Raw genomic sequence first — 11,585 nt, 5'->3', positions numbered from 1 at the left:
GGATCTCAAACATTTTTAACAAAGCTACCACATTATGCAGCTACCGTGTTAGTAAGCGACCTCGCTGCATAGATATAATTAAAGCACCACTTTAACCAAGCCATACGAACATGCCTGCATAGCCTAGAAGTAGCATGCATGACTCGGCATTCAAGATCCCTGCAAAGGTTGATTCCTGTCCCGCACTTTCACATCAAATGAGTGACACTAGTTGGCAGCTCCTCCCATATTTGTGACAGCATGTGACATTTTTACAGCACGCAACCTATCGGCGAATCGGTGCTCGGTCATGTCTTCTACCAGTACCAGCTACCGCCTGCCAAGGCCATGTTCGTGATTTAACTCCGACGCCGGATTTTTTGTAGAATGGGGCCTTTAGCTCTAGCGCGTTAGTAATCCACTGTTTTTATTATTTTTCTTTCATTTTTGAAACGTTCACATCAGTGTTCTCTCACATTTCTCGAAGCCTTCCTGGCATTCGTAGGCAGGTTGCGTCTGGCATCCTGTGTGTCAGTGTAGAGCCCACATTAAACCAGGGCGGATACGTTGTCCTTGGAATCGGTGGGGAATCGTCGGTCCCTAGCGCACACTGTCTACACTTTGCTACAAAACCTTGCGGTTGGCGGTCACCTTTTGTCCGTCGTCACTGAATTCGCGAGAGCATTCTTGTTGAGCTGTCTTCGGGTTCAGAACCTGGTGATCTCGGGGAACTCGTCGATTTTTGAGATACTCTCAACCGAGAGCGCCTCAGCGATGGTAGTCTTGCTCTCGTACTTATCTTGCTCATCAGTGCTGTTCTCAGCGAGGTCATCCTCATAGAAGCGCTTTATGCGTCCGCTCAGCAGGAACTGGCCGATGTGGCAGGCAACGCCTATGGAAAGGAAGATGACCGTGATGAGGTGCAACGAGTAGCGCAGCTTGTCCGCGTCGTAGACCCAGCAGTTGCCGCGCTGGCCACATTTCTCCTCCCAGACGATGCATGAACGGTCCAGGATGGCACCATACACAAGAGGGTAAGGGATGAAAGCTGCGAAAAGAATGAGAGGCCACTGTGAGATCAGGTTAAAAGTACACCGCTAAAACATAGCCATACAGTGATGAATAGTCAATAGACATACTAAATTCTCTTTTGTCCCAAATTGTTTTACCTTAACGATATGATGTCAAGTTGTGCACTCTGAATTAGGACATTATTTGCAACAGTTTTACATTTATTTTTAAGTTGTGTCACATTGCTACTGTTCTGTAGTATTTAGCCCATCCTAATTTTACCAAATAATAATAGTAGAAAGTTAAGCGCCGGTGTTTTCCCTGGATAGTATGGCAATGGCCGAAGTGTAATTGTTAGGGATGTGTAAATGGTACTTCGAAACCGAATTAAGTCCGGATAGTCGTGCTTCTGTACGAAATCGAATACAAATAGGTTAGCTGCGAACCATGTCGAAGGTAAATCGAATAACGGAAGAATCGAATCGAATATTTGCATGATTATTTGCGACTTGTGCAAATAATCCTACAAGAACGATATTGGCGCAGAACATCGAAGAACTAGCGGCCACGCTGTCATGGAGTTAGATAGAGCTGGAGCTGTCGAAATACGCGACAGTGATCGTACCATGAGGCACCGAGTGTGATGTTAACGTTTAATTCTGACCATCATTGTTGCACCTCGGAAAAATTACCATTTTTTTTTTCTGGCAACGGCAGTGACCAAGCAAGTGCCATATCTCAGGGGATAAGATTGAGGAGAGATGTGTGTGTGTGTGTGTGTGTGTGTGTGTGTGTGTGTGTGTGTGTGTGTGTGTGTGTGTGTGTGTGTGTGTGTGTGTGTGTGTGTGTGTGTGTGTGTGTGTGTGTGTGTGTGTGTGTGTGTGTGTGTGTGTGCGTGCGTGCGTGCGTGCGTGCGTGCGTGCGTGCGTGCGTGCGTGCGTGCGTGTGTGTGTGTGTGTGTGTGTGTGTGTGTGTGTGTGAGACAAATATGTAACAAAATACCAAGCAAACCAATTAGGTCATTCAGGTCTAAGTAAATTGGCTTATGGCGATAAAAATTTGAAAGAAAATACCGTAATAGTAATCAATTCATCATCATCATCATCAGCCTGACTATACCTACTGCAGGGCGAAGGCCTCTCCCACATTTCTCCACTTAACATTTCTCCACTTAACGGTACTATGTGCGTTCTCTGTTCGTGTGAAAAAAAAAAAAGAAAAGGAAAGATACAAATGGAATATTAATGCTTACCAAACATGTTCAAGAGAGAACCTGTGGCACCCAGGGCCATGCTCTTGTCAGTGGGATCAACGCTCCTGCGAACGACAGCCAGCCTGAATTAGCAACTGTTGCGTTATACTTGGTTAGAGCGAGTGCTAAAAGCGCCGGCAAGGGCTGCAGAGAAAGTTGCCGCATCGACAAGTCCGTTTCACGCAACCGGTGAAACTTGTCTTTGACATATAAAATTTTGCAACCTTGTAAAAGTGCATTTTTACTCTGCAGACTGATGTAGAGTAGTTCGGGCTAGTTGGTCTAGATAGTTCATTGCTATGCTCTAATGCAGCACACTGTTGTACTGTGTTCATCCTGCGTTTTCGTTTTGTGTCCGCTATATTACTCTACAGATTCTGTGGTTTTTAAGATTGCTTTGATAGTGAGTCCACCGAGGTTAAGAAAAGCCGATGATGCATTGATGCTGGCAGAAATTGAATCAGCTCTCCGCGAAAGCTTCGCCAATAAACGTAGCTCAGTTGTATACTCCCCCCCTTCCACTTCAATTTATTTATTTTGCTGTTTTCTATTCCCCCATGGCTGTACAATAAAAAAAATTCCGAGAGCACTGTGGAATCTATACACTGCAAAAATGCGAAAACCTGAGTGTTGCTGGTGCTCACTGCGCATCACGTTTGCTCTCATTATCATCATCAACTAAATGCACTGTCATTATCATTGCTAGTACCATCATTGTCATTATCACTAATTACAATGCCATCGCTATTATGATCCTTACGGTAAACAAGGAGAATTATGATGTGCGTTTCACGATCCTGGCCGTTGCATAGTTCTTAAAGTGCTAGGCTGGGGATCCGAGGGATGGAGGTTCGATTCCCGGTGGCGACCGTGTTTTTATTAAGGCGAAAGCTTTTAATGGCTCATACTGTCCTTCGCAGAAGGTGTCACACTTTGCGGCCACCCTAGGTTGCGGGATGCCACCGAAGATGACGGCCACCATAGATTAAGGTGGGCCATCCTGGGCCCACGCCCCCCAAAGGGGGACGTGTAAGCCTTAATACACTTTCGTTACGTGGGAGGCGGCAGCTGGCAACTGACATGACCGAGCACTAACTGGACGTAAGGCTTCCTGACATTACGTTTGGCATGCGCTGCCAACTCAGCCCTCTCCTTTCATATGGAAGGGTGATATCAGAGTCAGCCTGCCAAGACCCTTGCATTCACGTTATCCCTAGGTTACGCAGGCACGGAGCTTGCTCGAAACGCTGAGAGCGCCATTTTCCTGTGCAGTGCAGCAGTCGACCGTGGAGCGGGCAGCGCAAATAGTGCCAAAAGGATGGTTTAGTGGGGTCGTGGGCTCGGCAAAAGGTAAATTAGTCCGGACTGCGGGTTTTTCAATATACCGAAGATACGATTGCACGAATGCGACACGACCGTCGCAGACGAGAATGGCTTGCACGCATCAACAGACAGCATTCACAGAAGTCCGGACAAATACCAAGTGTGTGTACGTCATTTCGTATCAAGATTGCAGTCATCGAAAAGTTTAGACGGCCGACCTGCAAAATGAACACTTGAAGCTAGGATGGTGAGCTCCTGCAGCAGTCAACATTCGAGGTGCACGCATGCGCCACTCTCGTCTGCGACGTTCCGATCGCCGATCTTGTTGTCCCATTCGTGCAAGCGTACCTTTTGTATTTTGAAAAACCCGCAGTCGTCTTGTCCGGACTTCACCTTTTTCACTTTAGTCTGCTTTCGGCTATTACATATCCCACGACCGCGCAGTAGACCATCGCTTTGACACTTTGCGCTGCCCGCTCCACGGTCGACTGCTGCACTGTGGGGGACAATGGGGACATTTAAATATGTCTTGTAAATTGTCAACATACTTTTGATTTCTTGTACGTGGCATGAACGGTAAATGGTCTGCACTCTACATATTGCAAGCATTTGATAACCACTATCTGAACAGCTTTTCCGGGATCCTTTCCGGAGCAGTGCCCGAACATTTCCGGTAGTGTCGGTCAGAAAAAGCTGTTAATGCTACGAGGGATACTGACAGCCACGCTTATTATTACTTGTAATTGATAGGAAGTTGATTAGCTGATAACTAATGTGGGGCACACGGAATGTACTGAGGCGCACTGCAAAATGGTTCTAATGATTTTGAACGAATGTTAAAATGGCTATTGGGGCTTCAGACTGAAACAGCGAGTGTGACTGTCACTGATCAAGTTTGTAGTGCCATTCGCCTGTGTGGTACAGCTGGAAATTCAATAGCAGGATTTTTTATGTGCCGTAAGGCGTACCTGAGAAAGATAATCAGACCGCCTACACGGTCCGTGGAGCCGAGGAACTGGCAAGCGATAACAATGGCCAGAAAGAGGCCCAATTGCTGGCAAGAGGACCCACACAGTCCCGAGGTTACGTAGTCATCGTCCACTCCCTGGCCTCCTTGCGCAACGCAGTTACAGTTCTTGTATATCTGCGAAGGAAGTGGCAGAAAGAGGTCATCGTGAGAGCTCTTCATCGTACATGCGCTGGAATGGAAGAGGGGGGAAAAAAAAAGTCAGCGCTTTGCCAGGTCTTTCCGCCCATTTCTAGCAACCTGATGTAGTTCTACAATGTTAACAGCATTTCCTGTCCCGGCTAGCTTGTTCAGTTTAAGCAAAATATGATTCGTTTACCGTCACGTTGGACGGCGTGGTTCCCACACTTGTGCAGCCAGCGTGGCAAGGTGAGAAGTAGCTCGTCACTTTATTGCTTCCGCACACTGGCTCGTAGATCTGCGTATTGCAGTTGCAGTCCACATTGCACGTGTTCAGCAGCGAATTCCTGCAGAAGAAGTATGGGATCTTATCAGTATTGATGCTGTAGGTGTAATCTACGTTACACACCTGTTTTCCTGACCGTCATGTGGTTTTCGATTAGAAGGAAATAGTAAAAGTGAAAACGGCTTATGAGTTGCCTTGTTCACTTATTAGCCGGATATTTATCTTAAAATCTTGCACGAACTACCATTCGATATCAGTCTATCATCGCCTCGTCTACAAACCCTATAAAAAAAAAAAAGAAAAACTTGCTGGGGTAGAACTATACCTCAGTTTTCCGAGACAGCAAAACGAACAGGATCTAGAAACGTTACAAGTACACTGAGCCTCCCCGATGATTCTTGTTCAGTTAGCTTCGCAGTGTCAAGGATTCCCTCTTGAATGCCTTATTCTGCCTGCAGTGGACCAATTTTTCGAGGAAAGATAGGCATATTAGAGTACCCGAATGACTGCTGAAGTGCTTTGTAGTATTTCGTCTTTCATTAAAGGTGCTGACGTATGACTCACGTGGGGACGTTTGCACCCGGAGTGACTCCCGCAATGACAGGGCTCTCGCAGCCAATGAATATTAAGGCTACGAAGCCCGCCGTCATGGCTAGCGCGACGAATGCTGAGTAGCCGGCCACGGTACGTGGCCGCGGGCGGAACCGATGCACCAGGATGCCGCCGGTGAGCATGCCGACCATGGTAGTCACCACGTTGGCCGCTCCTGGAGCGATGGAGTGACACCAGAGACTGTGAAACTGTGGAACATATCCTACTCGAGTGCCATGCGTACGCTGACAAGCGTGCGTACTATGAACATAGCATGGAGAAGCTCTCCCCAGTGCCTTTAACAATAAACAGCGTATTAGGTCCCTTAATCTGCCCTAGGCAACAGAGACTCGCAATAACTTTTTATTTACGTATTCGAAAGATATTGGACTTTTTGACAAACTCTAAATTCACCTTGCATGTTTCCCACATGCATTTTACAAGCTGTGAACTCTAAGCACATTTGTCGGATCATGCATTTCACCATTGCGTTTTATACCATTACTCCACGAAGTACCTTAACACGTATTTAATGGCCGCATTTGATCTCCCCCTTCAATTCTATTATTTTCCTCACCATTCTTTTTCGATCTTTCCCTCCCGAATTCCCTTTCCTACACAGAGTGGCATGCCAGCGAAATCTAAACGCCGGCAAAATCCTGTTTTTCATTAAAGCGTCTCTCTCTCTCTCTCTCTCTCTCTCTCTCTCTCTCTCTCTCTCTCTCTCTCTCTCTCTCTCTCAATATCTGTGTACTTTTATCTCTGAGCTGGTCATATCGCAAATAGAAATGTTAACGCACTGCAATATGCACCTATCACAGTACGTCTGATATATGTCTGTAAAAAGCTATCCTCATCTTAAATATATGTAGCGACGCGCTACGCGTATCAGATTGTCTGTAAAAAGCTAAAGCTGCCTTAAATATCTAAAGCTGTGCTCTACAAATGTAATATAATCTTGAAGTCGACAATACGATACGTTTTCGACGTCTACGCAACTTTGTTAGACCTATACGTACAGTCGCGTGTAAAAAAAGATCAGCACACGTGACAGATCTCCGGATAACGGGAATGAACGCTGTTAACGAAGACGTGATAACGAGAGTACCGCGCCGTTCCGATTCTTCAGTATTATGGGAGGTTCAGCGAACTCTCATGACCCCACAAAAGTTATTTTTGCTGACATAAAAATAACAAAAAAAGAAGCCATCGTTGCTCATAAAGATCTAGCCGGGGTTGTCATATGCATAGTCACGTAAGGTCGGCACTTCAACGTTCGGTCGACGGCACGCTTGGTACAGGGTGGACGCCTGTCCCCTCTGTGCTGCAAAAATGAAAACGGCCCGATAGGCACGTCTACGATCCGCAGCGCTGCCTGATGCGATATTACAGCTCTGGTCGCCAGTATGGTGCTGATATATATATATATATATATATATATATATATATATATATATATATATATATATATATATATATATATATGGAGGCGAAACGAAGAGGCGTCCGTGTGCTGTGCGATGTCAGCGCACGTTAAAGATCCCCAGGTGGTCGAAATTTCCGGAGTCCTCCACTACGGCGTCTCTCATAGCCTCAGTCGCTTTGGGACGTTAAATCCCACAAACCAAACCAAACCATATATATATATTTTACTCGAGGCTCTACAGGCCTTTGTACACTGATGAAGATGCGAAAGTGCCGACTTCGCTGCTCGAAGGCCCGGGCTGACTTTGAAGAAAGTGCTGTGCTTAACGGATTTGAGTAGTACACCGTTCAATGTTTTGAATGCTACACGTTTCAGTTCTTTTTTTAATTTTATATGTCCCAAAGATTGTCCTGGGCGCCTGTAAAATGTGTCTACTATGCTCATACTACGGTATATATATACAGTGAGAGTCTCGTGACCTAGACTGTAGCATTTGTTTTTCGTTATCCAAGCTTCTTTATCAGTAAATACTGGTTATCAGCTTTTAACTGCTGGCTTGACGTCAAAGTACCAATAAAATGGTTTTAGATCGCCTTGAAAAACAGCTGATGTTAATGTTCGCACTAAGCTGTCTGTTACGCATAGTAGCTTTTTACCGTCTTTAAACGATAACTCGCGCGATTAAGAATTTAATAAGCTTCCACGTGACAGCGGTGCTGTTTCAACGACCCGATAGCCGTCTGTGAGAACTAAATCCGTTTTTATCTGGAGCGGCTTTATGTACGCACCAGATGAGAGATGCGAGCAAGCAGCAGTTCTTGTGATAGCCTTCTTTGAAGGCCCAATAAATTAAGCTACGTAAATCATTCCTAGTGTGAAACATCACAGCTAGATGTTTTTCGAGAGAATGTACAACTTTTGTATTGACACTTTTTTTCCTCAAGACAGTAATAAAAAGTTAGCTAAATAAAATAAGGGTGGGCTAAGGTGCCTGGTTCACTGAGACGACTGTATAGTTTCTATTTCTTTATGTTTAATGTGCGTGTATAAGTTATTCTGTGATGGCCTTTGTTACGCAGTGCTAATTTGACCTAATACCGCGTGGTTCAGTAAGCACTCAGAAATTACTGGACATTAAAAGTTTGCAAGGGCCACCGGACGCTGAAGTTCTCTAGCTTCTCAAGTGTAAGATTTACCTGCAGCCGCACTTGCTGACATGTAGCCTAAGCCGTCTCTTTAGAAACCCTTGTCGACGTCTGAAGCAGGATGTCTTGAAGGCAACTTGTCTAAGCTGTCTTCTAAGTGTCTTGCTTTGCTAAATTCGTATAAATTCTTCCAAATATATTTTCTAGGTGTTATGTTAGATATCCGTGGTCATTATAGACATCCCAAGATATCTGCGAGACATTTTGCGTTCAGTGGGTTCTTACCTGCGTAATAATTAGCCGTGGATGCCGACTGTCTGAACTGAAACTCAACGTACTTGCTGAACGAAGTGCCATACCCGGCCGTGGCAAGAAGGTCGAAGACCAGGCCAGTCGTGTGAAATATGAAGATCGGGTTAGTTGCCAGTCGCTTTAAGGTCACCATTATATCTGCATCGGAGAAATCGTCAATCGTACTTGTGAAGAGTTCATTTTATAACATATTATTTTCTCTGTTATGCTGCCGCGATAACCTCCAGATGAATGACAATGGCGTACCATGCGCTACAAAATAAAACATTCTGTTTCTGTTTCTGAATCACCATGCTTGAACGGATTGTTGGGTGCATCGCGGAATTCATTTAAGTACTCTGAAACATACAGCATTGCTGAACACCGTGATATCGAAACATTGTAGTATTGAATTTGGCGCATTATCGCACCGGAGGAAAAGTGCGAACAGACTGTCCCTTTTGTTGAGCTACTAGAGTTTATCTGAAGTTTTGAATGGCAACTTTCTGTTTTCTGTTTTTCATTTCATTTCATTTCTGCTTTGTACTGTTGTTTGTACTTTTTAATTCGATTTGTCTATTAGTTGTTGCACCGCCATATGCCAAGCGATAGGGTTCCACGACCTCGTCAAGCTGTTATAAAAGCTTTTAGCCGTGGGACCCGTCCAGGATATTTTCTGGGCAAATAAAGAAATGAAATGAAATGAAACTGTTCGCCTGATACGAGGTATACCACTCGGGGATTAGTTGCGACCACAACAGCTGCGAGAGGCTTATGCAACGTCTAAATTTTTTACGCAGCTCAATCAATCAATCAATCAATCAATCAATCAATCAATCAATCGTAGATAAATCAATCAACCAACCAAATTTCTTCCATCATGAGGGTGAAGAGGCTTATCTCTGCTTCGAGAAATGAGCCCTTCGCTAATTTTAAGCTGACGATGTGAAGGACGGTATACGTATGAATCTTTTTTCTCCAGGCACCTCAGCATCGTGAACGTACACAAAGTCTCGGGTGCGCATACCTTTGACCATGGCGATGCTGAAGCCTTGCTTTCTCGACCCTTCGGGTCCGTCCTCGCCCTTGATGGCGTCCTTGTGGGACTTGATCGCGGAGAGCTTCTGAGGGCGGTTCACCTTGTAGTTCTTCCCGGCGGGCAGAATGCGCGGGAAGAGCATCATGGGGAGAGCGACGATGCTGAGCCCGATGGCGAACAGGATATAGCCCATCCACCAGGCGCCCACCCACCGGGGGTCTCTGGGTGTGATGCCTGGGTCGTCTGCAGAGCGAAAGCGCAACGCGCTGGACTCAATTTTCACTTAAAAAGAAGAGAAAAAACGTAGGCTACCAGAATTGATTTACAAATTTTTGGTGCCGAGAAGGCGCCTTCAAGAAGGCGTCTTCAACAAACATTTACGGGCAGTGGAATCTGGAATCTAGTCTGCCGTGATATTACTTTCAGGGCTTTCGGTGTTGAAGCTAAGAACACTGGAAAAGAATACTGTTTATCAGGATCTTCGTCTAAACAATTCTACATTTCGCTATTAAAAACCATGATTACAAAATATGTGAATGTAATCGCTTCGCATCTGTACTTTAATCGCCCTTTCTCCCTTTTTTTTTTCCTGCATTTTTCATCGCACAGTCTAAATGTGTTGTTTCAGCCGCTGACTACAGATTTACTGAATTAAAGAACGTAAGAATGGTACTAATGTAAGAATGTCATCTTTCTATTTTTTTTTACATGCTTTATGTGCTCCTGCCAAGCTTATTTTGTTAGCTCTACTGACTTTCATGTTATATTGCTTTCTTTTTTTCCTTTCGCTTGACAATTACTTTTGTCATCTGCCAATGTTTCTACAAAGCACTCTGCACACGGCCAAAGAATAAAAATGTCACAGGACGGTTTACACCGTGCTACGTAGATTCAGCGACAGAAGCTTAGCTTCTCATGATATATGGGACCAAATAATTTGAGAGTGACATGACATATGGATAGTAATAGAGCGCGCTCTTTTTAGTTTCCCCGACATTACGGTTCTTCGAAGTACGCCACTTACCCTCGGACATTGTGTTTTGCAGTAATCACAGATGGACCATGTGACATTCACATTCCTTCGCTTTCGCCATACTTTCCCTCATCCTTCCATGGTATACCGTCTGGTCGGATCGTTCGTGTGGCAGACATTTTCCGGTTACTCATTCCTCGCACTTGCCACATCCTCCTCATAGTAAACTTTCTCGTTTGATGTTAACCGCCATCCTAGTGGTTTCCATGGAAGCAACCTCCAGGTTATACTGGCTCTACTACTATTTACAGATCGACATGAAGCTCTTGTACGTACTTTTAACTGCTGATGGTGTGGACACAAATTTATTTTATTTTAGCCCTCCTTTACCGCAATTGTTATCATTGGCGTGGCTTCACCGCAAGGGAAAATATGAAATCACCCGTTTTGGGCTATCTGCCGGAACAAATTCCCTAACCTCACTTTTTTTTTTTTTTTTTTTTTGCAACATTGTATCTAGTGGAACCTTCAAATGGCTGATGTATTGAAAGGTGCAGTGTACACGCGAAGTGGCTAACATTTAGCCCAGATGCAGAAATGCTGCCTGTATATTTCATAAAGTTTTATAAATGACAGACACGAGTTTATTAGATGGGGATGGGTGGAAAAAATTTCACATAAACTCAAGCAAGCATTTCGCCTGAAATGTCCCCAAGCACATAGGTGCTGGGACGTCCATTACCCAGTGGCTGGTATCAAAACAACGGCAGAGATGCAGTGAATTTCTTATCGAGCAAACGCATCCCGTAAACATTTCTTGCCGAGTGCACACTGTAAAGTCGGAACTCAACGGGCACATATTGTAAATACGAATATCTCGCGGCATTTCAGCCGCATTGACAATCCAACCACAAAAAAGAAATACCTCAATATATAGCCAAGCGCTTCCATATTCGACGCTTGACGAAGAGAGATAGCTGAAATGTCATTTATATTTTGATTTGAATTGTAAATGCGAATATCTCGCGGCATTTCCATCACTTTGTCAATCCAACCACAAAGAAGAAAGACCTCATCATGAAACCAGGCGCTTCCTATTTGACGTGTGACGAAGAGAGATAG

General features: G+C 44.7%; 1 protein-coding gene across 1 annotated transcript in view; it reads right to left on the bottom strand.

Annotated features, from left to right (window-relative positions):
- Positions 1–359: 359 nt before the first annotated feature.
- LOC146207398 (solute carrier organic anion transporter family member 74D-like) overlaps positions 360–11,585 on the bottom strand; it is a 30,914-nt gene continuing 19,688 nt past the window's right edge. The window contains exons 6-12 of the mRNA XM_084576679.1: positions 9,479–9,733; positions 8,446–8,610; positions 5,563–5,764; positions 4,912–5,059; positions 4,534–4,709; positions 2,243–2,307; positions 360–1,027 (exon numbers count right to left, since the gene is read on the bottom strand). Coding sequence (XP_084432805.1) covers positions 687–1,027; positions 2,243–2,307; positions 4,534–4,709; positions 4,912–5,059; positions 5,563–5,764; positions 8,446–8,610; positions 9,479–9,733 — 1,352 coding nt within the window. The 3' untranslated portion in view covers positions 360–686. The remainder of the gene's footprint in view (positions 1,028–2,242; positions 2,308–4,533; positions 4,710–4,911; positions 5,060–5,562; positions 5,765–8,445; positions 8,611–9,478; positions 9,734–11,585) is intronic.

Source organism: Amblyomma maculatum, chromosome 1, assembly GCF_055883805.1.
Source record: "Amblyomma maculatum isolate TAMU_Amacu chromosome 1, ASM5588380v1, whole genome shotgun sequence".
NCBI lineage: Eukaryota > Metazoa > Arthropoda > Arachnida > Ixodida > Ixodidae > Amblyomma > Amblyomma maculatum.
The sequence above is the reverse complement of the archived record's forward strand: the minus strand, read 5'-3'. Positions and strand labels throughout refer to the sequence as shown.